Below are 16,108 nucleotides of genomic sequence, written 5' to 3' on the forward strand. Positions count from 1 at the left end.
AGAATTAAGTTAAACAGTGGTGGACAAAATATCAAAGTTTATTTAATGTCCACTTTGTGCAATGATAGGGCAATCAAAACCAGACCTACAGCATAAAGTGAGATCTCAACTACTATGCCTTTGCCAGAGACCAACCCTCGGCCCCTTGATTACAAGGCGGCAGCATTACCACTATGAGTTCCTTGTGACCTACTTGTAACATTGTATTCTCGTTCCTTAAGCATACTGTTTACCTGTTTTATGTGTGCTCGTGGAGTTGGTCAATAACTAGAATTTGTTCTGTGTAAAGCCAGTAACGATTCACAAGATTAGAATTTAGTTCCTTTATATGCTTTTTCATTTTTAGCACTTCTCATGCTTTTTTGCCCAATATTCTTGATCCTTTTTACCTGCCTATTTGTAGAAATCGTGAACTTTAAAATTGTGATTTTAACTTCAACTCGCACAAGAAACCATTGTTAATTTGCCACTGGAAAAATAGATTTATAATAGGTAGATTTACATGGAATAAAATACATTTTTGCAAAATAAAAATATTGGCACCGATATTGGTTAAAAATATTACAGAACAAGCTTTTATTTTGAAAATTTCTTCAGAGCATATACTGAAGATGCACAATACAGAATTCTACTTTAACTTATGGGCTTCCCCAATGGTATAGTGCTAACATTGTCACCTTGTGATCAAATGGGCCCACGGTGGATGCACATGGTGGTTTGGATTGCACTTTAAACTGTAGGTTCGTTTCCGATTAGCTAATCTGTGCATAATGTACACTTAAAATAAAAACTCAAAGAAATATTTAACTTACAATCAAATTACTTCGAATAAACTTACCTGTGACATATTATCCGCTCCACTATTTTCTCCGTGGTCATAGAATTGCCAGAGTCTATCTGAAGGAACTTGCCCTGCCTTTTGGGTTCGGCATACGGATCGCTTCCGTCAATATCTGGCTGAATCGGTGTGAATCCATGGCACACGACGTCCACCTTAAAGTGCTCCATCAGGTCCTTGGTTACGGGATAGGGTGCACCTATCACCACCTCTGACACGTACTGAAAAGAAGAAACAATTGAATACACATTGTTATTTATGAATCAAGATATAAATTATATGAATCACAATATACTAACAGAGCAAACATTTAATATCACTTTTGAATAGTATGCACTAGAACCTCAATTATATCCTTTTCTTGATCATCAGAAAATATTGAATTTTTATAGTGGACCAGCAAAGGTAAGCACACAAATCTGAGAATGTAAAATTGTACCAATTTTCTTAATAACACTAAGAGACCTGAACTATATGACACAATTAATCCACTCATAGAAAATGATAGTATATAGATGGAAAATATTTGAGTAATAACATGCGGTGCAACAACCCACTGAGGGCCCGGACCAACCAACTTACCGCCAGCCTCACTACCTCCTCACTCACTCACCCGAGGTGGTACATCATTCAACCAGTTATGGGGTGTGTGGCCAGCATGACGAAACCCCGGTCATTGTTGTAGATTTTCATGACCGGGTTATGCTACTCATTCGTAGCTCCCCAATTTCCTCACAATGGTGGGTGGTCACCGGTCCCATACACAGGCCGAAATCTCAGGAGAAAAGTTGCTACTCTTCTCCCAGGAGACTCGAACCTGCGGGCATGCTGTAGCCAGATCCCAAAGCATGATGCTTTAGACTGCAGGGCCACGGTGCAGGACAAATATTTTAGTAGTTCTTTCAATTAACTCTTAACTTACTTACGAGAAATTTAAAAGATTTCGTAATTCCGCGTTGCACAATTTAATGGTTCAATCCTATTAATTTCGAAGATCCACTGTCTTCATTCACAAAAGGGTACGACGTTTGAAGCGGAGATGGTACCGCGTCAGTACATTGTTTGTTCCCGGGCGGCGGTGGTTGCGATTTTTCCCGTTCGGCAGCACTGGCGCGCGCATCTTGGTTTGCGTCGTCTGCTTCCTGTTGTCCAGTGGCGTTGCCAGTTGGGGGTTGGGGGGCTGGGCCGTGTTGCTCGGTAATGTGCCGTTCCTGTTCCCCGCGTGGCTGGAGGGGGGTCGAGTGTGTGTATAGCATCTTTTCTTTTTCAGGTCGGGGATCTTTCTGAGGACAGGGTGCCAAGTTGGGTGTGCTTGTCCATTGTCCAGGTTTAGTGCTGGTTTCTGCTGGATGATAGCATGGGTTTCTTTGATGGTGTTTTCTATGATGGAGCCGGTTGGGTGAAGTATGGATATGGAGGAGATGGTGTGGTTAGTGGAGTGGAGGTGTTGGGAGAGGCCTGATTTAGGTGTGTCGTTTTTGGAATCTTTTACATGTTCGTTAATCCGTTCTTGGACGGTGCGGATGGTTCTGCCAATGTAGGTGTTGTGGCATTGGCATGTGGTCTTGTAGACACCGGGGGATGCAAGTTTGGGTAGGTAGTATCTCTTGAAGTTGGGTAGTGCCCTTCCGATTTGGGATATGGGTTTGTGTGCTACTCGGATGTTGAAGGGTTTGAGGGCCTTGGCAAATTTTCCAGATGTGGTGGGGTGGTATGGAAAGGCGATCCATTTGGGTTTAGGATTTTGGTTCGGGTTATCTCTGTTTTTTTGGATGTCTGAACTGGGTTTCTGTTTTTGCGCACCACATGGATAGTTGGCGCTCGGTGTAACCGTTGTTTAGGCCTATTTCCGTTACGCACGCTATTTCATCTTGCAGGTCATCTTCTGTGCAGCTGTGTGTGAAGGCTCTTCTGTAAAAGTTCATCCATACTCCAGCTTTCTGTTTTGGTGGGTGGTTTGATTTTGCATGGATATACTGGGTGCCCGAACCTGGTTTTCTGTATACGGATGTGACGAACTTGTCTTGGAGTCGTTGGATGCTGAGGTCGAGAAAGTTGAGGCGGCCATTTTGTTCCCTTTCAACGGTGAAGTTTATGTTGGGATGTATGTTATTGAGGGCAGTTAGGAGAAGGGTTAGGTCCTCTTCCTGTTTGTAAATGACTATGGTGTCATCGGCATATCTTTTGTATCTTATATGAGCAAACTCTGTTTGGTTGAGAATTGACTTCTCAGCCACATGCAGCACTATGTTGGATAGGGGTGCAGAAAGGGGGTTGCCCATCGCTAGGCCCCCTGTCTGTGGAAGAAACTGTCCTCGAACTGGAAGTAGTTGTGGGTGAGGCAGGCTTGTAGAAGGTTGCAGATTTCATCAGTTACAAATGGAGGCGTGTTGTTGCTGAGTAGCCAAGTTCTGGTGGAGTCAAGTGCAAGGCTGATCGGGATGGAGGAGTACATGTCCACTACGTCTATGCTGGCTAGTTTGCAGTTGTCGGCTTTGACAAAAGAGGTGACAAATTCTTTTGCCTCGAGGCTGTTTTTTAGGCAGTAGGTGAGTTTGTCATTGTGGGCGGTCAGTTTCTGGAGGAGCCATTTGGTTAGGTGGACACTTGGTTGATTGAAGCCGCCACTATGATTCTCAAGGGGGTTCCTGGTTTGTGAGTTTTTGGTATGCCATATGCACAGGGAAGGCTGGGGTGGGTGTTCCTTAGTTTCTTCTTTTCACTATCTTGAAGGAGGGCACAGTTATCATAGAACTTGGCTACTCAGCAACAACACACGCCTCCATTTGTAACTGATGAAATCTGCAACCTTCTACAAGCCTGCCTCACCCACAACTACTTCCAGTTCGAGGACAGTTTCTTCCACCAGACAGGGGGCCTAGCGATGGGCAACCCCCCTTTCTGCACCCCTATCCAACATAGTGCTGCATGTGGCTGAGAAGTCAATTCTCAACCAAACAGAGTTTGCTCATATAAGATACAAAAGATATGCCGATGACACCATAGTCATTTACAAACAGGAAGAGGACCTAACCCTTCTCCTAACTGTCCTCAATAACATACATCCCAACATAAACTTCACCGTTGAAAGGGAACAAAATGGCCGCCTCAACTTTCTCGACCTCAGCATCCGACGACTCCAAGACAAGTTCGTCACATCCGTATACAGAAAACCAGGTTCGGGCACCCAGTATATCCATGCAAAATCCAACCACCCACCAAAACAGAAAGCTGGAGTATGGATGAACTTTTACAGAAGAGCCTTCACACACAGCTGCACAGAAGATGACCTGCAAGATGAAATAGCGTGCGTAACGGAAATAGGCCTAAACAACGGTTACACCGAGCGCCAACTATCCATGTGGTGCGCAAAAACAGAAACCCAGTTCAGACATCCAAAAAACAGAGATAACCCGAACCAAAATCCTAAACCCAAATGGATCACCTTTCCATACCACCCCACCACATCTGGAAAATTTGCCAAGGCCCTCAAACCCTTCAACATCCGAGTAGCACACAAACCCATATCCCAAATCGGAAGGGCACTACCCAACTTCAAGAGATACTACCTACCCAAACTTGCATCCCCCGGTGTCTACAAGACTACATGCCAATGCCACAACACCTACATTGGCAGAACCATCCGCACCGTCCAAGAACGGATTAACGAACATGTAAAAGATTCCAAAAACGACACACCTAAATCAGGCCTCTCCCAACACCTCCACTCCACTAACCACACCATCTCCTCCATATCCATACTTCACCCAACCGGCTCCGTCATAGAAAACACCATCAAAGAAACCCATGCTATCATCCAGCAGAAACCAGCACTAAACCTGGACAATGGACAAGCACACCCAACTTGGCACCCTGTCCTCAGAAAGATCCCCGACCTGAAAAAGAAAAGATGCTATACACACACTCGACCCCCCTCCAGCCACGCGGGGAACAGGAACGGCACATTACCGAGCAACACGGCCCAGCCCCCCAACCCCCAACTGGCAACGCCACCGGACAACAGGAAGCAGACGACGCAAACCAAGATGCGCGCGCCAGTGCTGCCGAACGGGAAAAATTGCAACCACCGCCGCCCGGGAACAAACAATGTACTGACGCGGTACCATCTCCGCTTCAAACGTCGTACCCTTTTGTGAATGAAGACAGTGGATCTTCGAAATTAATAGGATTGAACCATTAAATTGTGCAACGCGGAATTACGAAATCTTTTAAATTTCTCGTAAGTAATTTTAAACCGCGTTTACCGCAACCACCATAACTCTTAACTACCAACCAGGTGCGCTGGAAGCAAGGGTTGGTGCACAGTCTCAACTGTTACATCAGTGTGTTGCCAGGACAGTACCTGTCAAAACGCCGTGGATGTGGAACCGAGTGTGAGTGATCGTGATATTGGGTTTGTGTGGGAAACATGTCGACCTTCAAACCAAATAAGGAGCATGTGCGGCACGGCACGTCCTGCTTTTCTTGTTCAATCAAAAGAAAAACGCAAGTATCCTTGTGGAAACGTACGGTGACAATGTCCTAATGCAAGACAAGACGCGTGTGTGCGTTGGTTTCAACGATTCATAAGTGGTGATTTCGACTTGAAAGACAAAGATCACCCGGGCCAGCTGAAAAAATTCCAAGATGCCGAATTGGACGTTGGACGAAAACGATACGCAAACGCAACAACAACTGGAAGAGAAGTTAAATGTTTGTCGCCAAACCATATCTGATCGTCTTCACGCCATGGGAAAGATCCAGAAGGCAGAAAATGGGTCCCACATCATCTCGACAGACAAATGGAAAAGCGAAAAAACTGTGTGTGTGTGTGTGTGTGAAGTGTTGCTTTTTCAGCATGAAAGAAATTCTTTCTTGCATCGGATAGTGACTGGGGACGAAAAATGGATCTACTTCGAGAACCCAAAATGCAAAAAGTCATATGTTGACCCAGGACAACCTTCAACATTGACTGCAAAACCGGATCGCTTCGGAAGGAAGACAATGCTGTGCATTTGGTGGGATCAGAAGGGTGTGGTGTACCATGAGCTTCTGAAACCAGGTGAAACAGTGAATGCCGTTCGCTACCGTCAACAACTCATCAATTTGAACCATGCATTGATCGAAAAGCACCCAGATTGGGCAACAAGCCACGGAAAAGTGATTTTGCAGCACGACAATGCCTCATCACACATAGCGAAAGGCGTCGGAGACACCATTTCTGCACTTGGCTGGGAATTCTTGCCCCACCTGCCATACTCACCAGACTTAGCCACTTTGGACTACCACTTGTTTTCATCGATGTCTCACTCACTTTCCCAGCAACACTTCAACAATTACGAAGATGTCGAACAATGGCTTGCTGACTGGATCACCTCAAAATGTGAACGATTTTTCTGGAAGGGCATCCACAATTTGACGGACAGATGGGCACAATGTATAGCTAGTGATGGCGCATACTTTGAATAAAGCATTTGTTAACTTTCTCCCCAGATACACTTGTTTTCTTTCGGATCAATTACGAATTATTAACCAGCACACCTGGTATGTAGTGACAATGTACAAATATAAGTTTCCTCTTGTTTTGTGGGTTAATGAAGGAGAAGTAAACTCCTTAAGGATTAGATTAGCCAAGTAAGTTGTATTTATTAATTACGGTGTAGAGATCTGTTAGTCAAATTAAAGGGTAATACATTTTTGCAAGTTCTGTTTTATGTAGTGCAATAACTATAATAAATTCTCTCCTCCAATTAATGCGAAGGAAAAAGAGCATAAAAGAAGCACAATAAAATGAGAAATAAAATTAGGTCCTAGCTCTTGACATCATTTTGGAGTTGTCATTAGTATCTAGGCATGGATGTCTGTGGGTGTTTCATGTTGAACTATTTTTTTAAAAAAAACATTTGTATAGAAAAACAAGTACGGTAGTGATGAATTTACAAGTGATGACACTACAACATTACTCCTTTCTGTAGTTGGAGATTAGTAACCTTCTCTCGCGGGGATGACTTCTGGTTATTGCCAATTGGGTTTATTCAAGGTCATTATTAATTTCAGAAATATGTAAGAGGGGCGAGGGTTTCGATGACCCAAATTATGTCTATATTGCTGGTTGTGATATCTGTGAGAGGTGACAGCACAACTTTGGACAGTTTAGGTGATTCAGTGATTAGTTCCCTGATCGTTGTTCATTACTCCGATGTGGTGACTGGGTTTCCTACCCGATTGTATGCAGGGAGGGGCAGGAGTCGAAGAGAAAGTGGGAAAGTGACTATTTAAATAAACATGGCCTGCATGGTTAGTTCCACAGCTCCAAAAAGAACACAGAAGCAGTGTTGCTACATGAAGAGAAATTTCCTTTGGTGCAGGGAAATCTAGCTCCAATTTTTGGTAAAAAGGGAGATTTTATGAAAAATAGAGAAACTGACAGAAAATTTGCTGCTTTTACTTGCATAATTACATTGGTGTTTTATTGTATCTAATTAAACAGGGTGTATAATAAATGTGTATAATGCGTAAGAATTGTTGCAGTAAACCAGGTCAGAATATGCCAGTGCGAGGGACTACAAGCTCAGAAGTAAACTATCATTATTTTAGTGTGAGAAGAATAGCATTGAGAAGCTTCCTACATTGGAAACTGTTATTAAATGGGTCATTATGAGTTTGAGGAAGCGTAAACACATAAGATTCAGTCTTAAGATATTTTTAGTACAATGCACTCACCTTACATGCTAAAACGCTAAGTACTCGTTCGTGGAGATTCATGATTGGGTAGTTGCTTCCCTTGTACCTGTTTACAACAGGGTCGGTGTGTAGGCCTACGATTAGGAAATCACCCTTGGCCTTTGCTTTCTCTAGGAAGTCTAGGTGGCCCACGTGGAACAGATCAAAGGCACCTGCTACGTAGATAATTCGGTCTCCCGGCTGAAAGGAAATGGAAACACAATGAATTCAGTCATGTCACGTGAGATGCACATCAAGGGTTTGGAAATTGTGGAAATTTTGAGTGGCTTCAACATGACCTGTCAGAGTAACTAAGACACATTTTTCACTCCATTGTCTTTCAGTTTGCAGACGATAACTGTATATCACAAGAAAAAACAATACAAGTGTACATGAGTTCATTGGATTCACTAACATTTTTTTTTTGTTTCTTTTTTGTACGCATTGCTTGCATTGTAGAATTATTTTCCTGTAGTTTACGGTTATTACAAGCATAAGAAAACAGTTTTTCTTTGTGACGTTTCAGGAGAACACACGCTCCTGTCATCAGACATTTATTTTCATTTTGACTAAAGATACAGTTATAACAATGGTTAGTAATTTTTTAAACAAAAAGAATCCATTATATAATGGATGTTGTCAATGTTACACTGAATTAATTACATTAAAAAGAGAAGAGTTTTAAAAAGATTGATGGGAAACACAGAGTTGAATGTCTGGGAAGCTTCGTTCATTGCAGAAGAACACTGGAATAAATTAAATAATGAAAATGGTAACATAGATCCAGTATGGAGTTTTCTTTTTCACAAATGGAGTAAGCCTCCATCTTTAAAATTTAATGCAACAGAAAACATCAAGAGACTTTGTGAAAACAATGATGAATTTGAATTACCTGATGATATTTGGGATTCATAATTTTAAATAAAAACTAATGTGATAAAAAAAATTATCTGAAATAAAAATAAAACAGACTGCTTCTTTTCACAGTTAAGTTGCTATATTACAACAATGTAACATTGACAACATCTATTATATAACGAATTCTTTTTGTTTAAAAAATTACTAACCATTGTTATAACTGTATCTTTAGTCAAAATGAAAATAAATGTCTGAAGGGAGCGTGTGTTCTCCTGAAATGTCACAAGGAAAAACTGTTTTCTTATGCTTGTAATAACCGTAAACTACAGGAAAATAATGTTTTTGTTTGTCAACTTTCAATAATTTTGGCAGAGACCATCACATCAGATATATTGGCTGACCCAAATAGCCATTTCTCATATGAATACAAACTAACCTACTTATGTGTACCTAATTTCAATACACATTGTGATAGAGGCTGCTACAATGAGTAGAATGCCAAATAAATAAATGTGCTTCACTTTAATTGAAATGGCATTTTGGTAATAAATATAATTCTAACACACATTACTATTGTTCTGATAGTATCAGTGAATCGAACAAGAATAAAGTTTTTTCAATTCTTTTCATGATGACAATACAACACAACCAAAATGTAATGTGTTCCAGAACAATAAATAAATGAAACTGTACATATCAAACTGTCTTGTCATAAGAAATAAGTCTTGAATGTTGAAGTTTTAAGTCCACTTTATGGATAGGCTAATCGGGTCTGGACCTACAGTTTAAAGTGGAATCCGAACCACTGTGCAATGTGTCGCCAAAGAGTATTGAACCTGGGACCCCTTGATTACAAGGCGATGATGTTACCCCTATGCCAAGTAGTAGGGAAGGCGAAGAAGACATCACAGTAATTTTCTTCCCATCATTGACCTGTTTCCAACACTTGTGTCTAAGTTTCAAATCCCACCAATGTTCCTCAGTATACAAAATAGAGGAAGCATTTATTGTAAGAATTTGTACTGCCAGAAATCTCTAGAACTCAACCTACCATTCTAGTTAAGTGTGCCAGTACATACTTGTGAAAAAACCATAGTTATGCCAGGGGATTGGTTTGTGTCCTAGTTGAGCCACATTCTTCATTCAAATTTTCCACAATGCAACTGATACTTAAATGGATATTCTATATCAGCAGCTATATAACTGTTACGTTAGACTTCTAATGTCATATATTATGTCACAGTATAGGCAGTGAGTGCACCAGTAAAAAAAAAAAAAAATGGGAGGCAGAGGGGTGGGCAGTCACATTCAGTATACACTTAACCTTTTGGAGCCCAAGGCCATTTTCACAGGTAACCCCCTTGGTGGCCGAGCTGATTTTGAGCAAAATGCAGAGTTTTAATTAAACGAGTGTAGATCGGAGGCTAATTGCCCTAGAGATATGAATGATATACCGTTGTACGCGGAATGAAAAAGAGATTCAGAGTATAAAATTTATGCAAGTTCGGTGTATATGTGGCGGGGGAGGGGAGAACCCCCAAAATTCCAAAATTTTGGGAAAAAAATGGTGATTCGTCCTCTCCTTCCATGGAAAAAGTACATGCACATGTAAGGAACACAAAAATATTTGCATTATTACCGTATGACCAATGTAACGCGAGTTGTACCACCAAAAGGAATGGTCAGCACGCTACTGATTCAAGCTTCAAAATGCAGCGTTAGTTGGACTGTAGCTGAGGCTAATTGCCCTAGAGAGATGAATGATATACCGTTGTTTGCGGAATGAATCACAGATTCAGACGATATAAAATTTATGCACATTTGGCATATAATTTTTTTTTAAAAAATTGGGGTTTCCTCCCCTTGTCACCTTTCCCCCAAAAAAAGGACATGAAAAGGTCAACATGCACATAGAAATTATCGCTGGCATGTAAGAAACAGAAAAATATTTGCATCATTATCATATGACCAATGTAACGCGAGTTGTACCCCCCGAAACGAAAGGCCTGCGTGCCACTGTCTCAAGCTTCGGATTGACCTCGGGTACCGATAAACAAACTTCCTTCGAATGCAGTTTCCAGGGGTGAGGGAAATGCATTGCTTTAGAACAACAAAGCCAGCCTTCCTTTGTCGGCAAAATTTTTCCTTTGAAAAAAGATTAAAAAAAGAAGTCTCCTTTTCCCTGCCATTTTCATGAAAAAAAAAACGTGCAACAATCATTTCTGTTAAATACATGTGTTAACGACAATATGAAAAAAAGAAAATCTGAATTCCAGCCAAAAATAGCGAAATTGTAACGTAAAAACTACGACCTTGACAAAGCGTCTCGATCGAGACGATCCGGCACCCGAGGGTTACCTAAGAACGTCTCGATCGAGACGATCGGGCACCTAAAGGTTAAATGCCATACACAAAATTCACTTTTGAGCAACAAACGCCATTTATTTATGTAGTTTTCCTTGTATGTTGAGGGGGTAAGGGGTGCTTGATCCCCTCCACCACCACAGTCACTGAACAAACAATAGTAATTTGACGATGCACGTAGCACTTTTAATCCCTTCAAATCGACATTTTAAACTCTGTGGTGCAACAGTCTTTTGAGACTAGAGTCCTCTAATATTAGTTTCAAGTGGCTCCCTAACTGCCCTCACAATGCTGCAATGCTAGGGTCAACTCAGAAATTTTGGAGCTCACACTGAGTATCAAACTTAGGACCATTTACACCAAAGGTGAGAGTGCTAATTATTTAGCTATGTGGGAGATCCAATTATGCTGTTATGTCTAGTGGGGCTGAAATCTCAAGTCAAACAAGCAGTTATTATTGTTAAAATACAGGGCGATTCATAAATCTGGGAAAAATTTTAGAAATTTACTACAGATAAATGATACAACTAACAGGGGCAAGTCTGATGCACAAATTTAGGTACAATAGGGCAAATCTTTACATGTTCTGACTTACCTCTGAACATTGCAATATGCCTTGGAAGCATATAGAAGCATCACACATTCACAACCTTGGTCATCTGTGGAGATATGATCAGAACCATGCTCCTGCTGCCTTTACCCCCCCCCCCCCCCGATACACTTTATACAGAGACATTGTTGAACCTGAGGTCACCCACTCAGCACCTCCTGCATAGCAGTTAGACACCCCGCTGTGCTGACTATACTACTATGGCTCTGCTGACTATAGAAACGTTTATTATTATTATTAAAGAGAATCTTGACGTTGGGGAGAAGTGAAATACAGTATGGTACTGTGTTCTATTTTTAGAGGACCAATTTCAAAGTAAGGCTTGTTAAATCTTTGAACTTTGAAAGATCATGCCTTCATTTATCTTTGGAACAATCATGATGTTAAAAAGTATATATCATTCAATATTTATTGTGCTAAAACTATGAATGTGACATTGCGAAGAACAAGACATTACCATTAATTGTGATCTGTTGTTCTAACTCCACTTTATGCACAGATAGGCTTATCAGGACTGGAACTACAGTTTAACCTTTTGCCGCCCAAGGCCTTTTTCACATGTAAGCCTCTCTGTCCCGAGCCGATTTTGAGCAAAATGCAGAGTTTCAATTAAATGAGTGTAGATCGGAGGCTAATTGCCCTAGAGAGATGAGTAATATACTGTTGTACGCGGAATGAACCAGAGATTCAGACTATATGAAATTTTTGCAAATTCGGCGTATATGTGGCGGGGGGGAGGGGGCTAACTCTCAAAATTCCAAAATTTCAGGAAAAAAAATTTTGTTCCCCCACCCTCCCCTCAAGCAAAAAGTACATGACAGTGTCGACATGCACATAGAAATTATGGCTGACATGTAAGGAACACAAAAATATTTGCATTATCATATGACCAATGTAACTTGAGTTGTACCCCCAAAATGAATGGTCGCCATGCCACTGATTCAAGCTTCAAAATGCAGAGTTACATTGAAATGACTATAGCTCAGAAACTAAATGCCCTAGAGATATGAAAGATATACCGTTGAACGCAGAATGAATCACAGATTCAGACGATATATAATTTATGCACATTCGGCGTACATATGGAGGGGGAAAGGGGGAAATCCCCTCAAAAATACTTTTCTTTAAAAAAATGGTGTTTCCCCCCCCCCCCTTCCCGAAAAAAAATGTCAAAATGCAAAATTTATGCAAATTTGGTGTATATATGGAGGGGGAAGGGAGAAAACCCCCAAAAATTATTTTAAAAAATTGTCACTTCACCCAAAAAATATCCTTGCACTTGGACACAAAACGACACCTACGCACAACATTCACGGACGAAAAGCTACAACGTAGTGAAAAATGAGCACCAATTATTGCAGCTGCTTGAAATTCTATTTTTAGACAATGCTGGGTAACCCCTGTGGCCACTTGTGCTAAAAAAAAAAAACAAAGGTTTCCTTCAGCGTGCTTCGAAATTCCATTCTCACAACGCAGATTCAACAACCAGTCTTCCCCCTCCCCCACCCCCTGCTTGCGCCCTCAAGGAAAACTTTCATTTTGACATCGGATACTGATAAACAAGCTTCCTTCGAATGCACTTAGCAGGAGGGAGTGAAAAGCATTGCTTTAGAACAACAAAGCCGGTCTTCCATTGTCGGCAAAAATTTGACGTTGAAAAGAGCCGCAAAAGAGAAGTACCTTTTCCCACCTTTTCCCCTCCATTTTCATGAAGTAAAAAAAAATGCAAAAAACCATTTCTGTTAAATACATGTGTTAGGAACAATATAAAAAAATAAAATCGAAATTCTAGCCAAAAATAGAAAAGTTATAACGTAAAAACTACGACCTTGACAGTGAGGGTTACATTTGGGTATCTCCTTCGAGATGCTTGGGCAGCAAAAGGTTAAAGTCTGACCCAAACCACTGTGCCATTAGCCTCAACCGGGTATCAAACCCAGGATCCCTTGATTGTAAGGCGGCAACATTACTATTACGTTATTGGGGAGGCCCATTAATAGTGATGACATGGATCAGTAAAAGTGGTAAACGTTGTAAGTGCCAAAAGCGTAAGTGTTGGGAAATCGCATCGTTGCGCACATCAGCCCGTAAGAACGTGCACACTAAAGTTCAAATCACAAACCGTGAGACCTTCTGTAAACAAAACCACGTGCATGCAGAAAGCATTGCAAACTCATTGAAGTAAAATAATCCACACGAAAATCCAGCGTTGTTACAGGATTCATTACGTAAGGTAAAACAATGGCCAATTTGTAGTATGGGATACGCTGCCGCAAATGACGTCTCACTTTAAACCCAATGGTCTTTCTTTTTTTACTTATTGCTTCACCTTTATGGTTAACTCTTTGCACCAGTAATCATTTCCCATAAATTTGGCTTCTTTCTTGCATGTGAATTGAATATATTTTACTTGCATTTTTTTAGACAAAATGATATAACATGGTAATGTATGGATGATATAGATAGGAGTGTATTTGAAATTTGTTTGTAGATTTTATGTAAATTGTATCTTATGTAAATAAAATATATAATGGGCATAAACAGCCATGTGCAATGCTGTAAGTCCAATAAATATATTGATGATGATGATCAAAACAAGACAAAGAAAGTTCGTAAATTTATTGCGGTTGGAAACTTTGACAAGCATCCTAATAACGATTTTTGTTCCGCCAAATATAGTGCACTTCGTAAAATAACTTGGTGGCATGGGAAGGCAAGATAAGTGTGAACATTTTGTAGTAATATGCATTGTAACTTTCAATAAGCTTAGAGATTTGTGTACACAATGATATTTTATAACATTGGTTATTTTCTAAAAATAATCATGTGAACAGCAAGGAAGTAGTGCAACTTAGTAATATTCCCTGACTTATCCTTAGAAAAATAACATGCCGAGTTCTATGCGTGAGGGAAAGTCTAAGTTTACTCCGAGCTTGTTTTCAAAACACCAGCAAGGACAGCCTTTGAAAAGGGGTGAGAAACAGATTGTACTCAATATTTATGTAACGTTCTGTCAGTGGTATCCTGAGAAACCAGTAAATGAAGTGGCTAAGTTGGTATCCCAGTGCAGTGGTGTGTCAGTGTCTGCAGTTTTAAGGGTTATGAAAGAGAGAATGGCCGGGAGAGTAACAATGTATGCGGCTGCATATTCGTCTGATGTTTTGAGAGCGGGTTTTCACATTCAGAGGCTCTTATATAAAATGAATAGGTGCGGCGAACTATGAGTAACAGCAGATGATTGCAGTCATGGATCAGCTGACGCGGAGTGATACATCGAATCGGTGAGACCGTTTGTTTACAGAAGGTCTCAGGGTTGGTGATTTACACTTTAGTGACCTCTTTACATGCTCTTTGAACTACTTAGAGGGCTACCAGCCACATTTCACGTTTACCACATTATAAAGCATGGCACATTTCACTGTTTAACGTGGAAAATGGTGTTTGAATTATTGTGGCACTTACAGCGTTTACCAATTTTAGTCTTCAATTGTTTGTCAAAATTCATATAATAATTCTCCTTCGTGTTGATTTTTGCTCTGTATCTTTCGCTTATATTATCAATTTGCAGTAAATGTGGTTAAAAGTGTTTAGTTCAGGATCCAGTACAAATTTTGAGATAAGAGAGGGTTCTTCTGCTTATTCATAGTTGAGACATCTTTATTCTGGCGCAACATTTTTCTTTGGGGCAATTTATTCAAAATGGTGGATAATCATAACGATTGTATTCTAGTTCTGTGGGTTGCATCCAGACCTAGTAAGGACTCTTTTCTGTTTTTATTTCATTTACGATACCTTGGATTTCAACAAATGTTGTAAGTTCACTAATACAGGTAGATTAACTGGAATTCTTGCTGGCTTTGTTTCCAATATCGCGACCTAGACTTCTTTCCCTTCTGTCTGGTGTGTGTCATCACAAAAAGCTTCTTCCATTTACGCATGTGTCCATTTATCCAATCAATCATGCCAGTATCAAATAATCCAAATACAAAACAAGGGGATTTCAAACCACAGCCAAGCAACATGTATTGACCGTTACTTGAAGATGAACCAATAAAATAACAGGCTTTCAGTGGTGCCAACTTTTGAGAAATATTAGGTCGACTCAACTCTGAGATTTGTTTTATTATTTTAATGAATACTATATATGCATTATGCATAAGCTGAGGATTTGCCCTGAATTCATTTTTTGTTCCTTGGCCAGAAAAAGTAGGCTTTTACGTTTCGAAACAACTTCATGATACATGAAATTTTGTATTTCCATGTTGCACAATTTAATGGTTAAATCCTATTAATTTCGAAGACCCTCTGTCTTCATTCACTAAGGGTACAGCGTCTGGAGCATTAATACGATTTAACCATTAACTGGGCAATGCGGAAATACGAATTTCAAAATTTCACATAAGTAATTTTAAACTGCGTTTACCGCATCTATAATGAACACTTCATGATATTTCTGAGAGTAATACGAGGGTGAATCAAATATGAACGAGCCTTGATTGGCTAAGCGTCGGAATGGGTAGCAGGGTGTGATTGGGCATGTGCAGCCGGTAGGTGGGGCTGTCGTGAGTCAGGAACCAGAACAGCCGGCGTGTCGCATGCTTCGTTTAGTAGCTCTCACGATGAGTGAGCAGTGTGTGCCAGTGTCTGTTGCGCAACGCATAATCATCAAGTTCCTCACCCAGAAAAACGTCAAACTGGCCGAAATTTACCAGAGA

The 16,108-nt window shown here is 40.5% G+C and overlaps 1 protein-coding gene across 2 annotated transcripts in view; it reads right to left on the minus strand.

The window, feature by feature from the left end:
* Positions 1–16,108, minus strand: part of Pect (phosphoethanolamine cytidylyltransferase) — a 50,078-nt gene that overhangs the window by 7,922 nt on the left and 26,048 nt on the right. For both annotated transcript variants that reach the window (XM_083136550.1, XM_083136549.1), the window contains 2 exons: positions 7,562–7,762; positions 839–1,059 (listed from right to left, as the gene is read on the minus strand). In XM_083136550.1, the coding sequence (XP_082992676.1) occupies positions 839–1,059; positions 7,562–7,762 (422 nt within the window). The remainder of the gene's footprint in view (positions 1–838; positions 1,060–7,561; positions 7,763–16,108) is intronic.

This window comes from Lepisma saccharinum, chromosome 15 (genome assembly GCF_977018435.1).
Source record: "Lepisma saccharinum chromosome 15, izLepSacc3.1, whole genome shotgun sequence".
NCBI lineage: Eukaryota > Metazoa > Arthropoda > Insecta > Zygentoma > Lepismatidae > Lepisma > Lepisma saccharinum.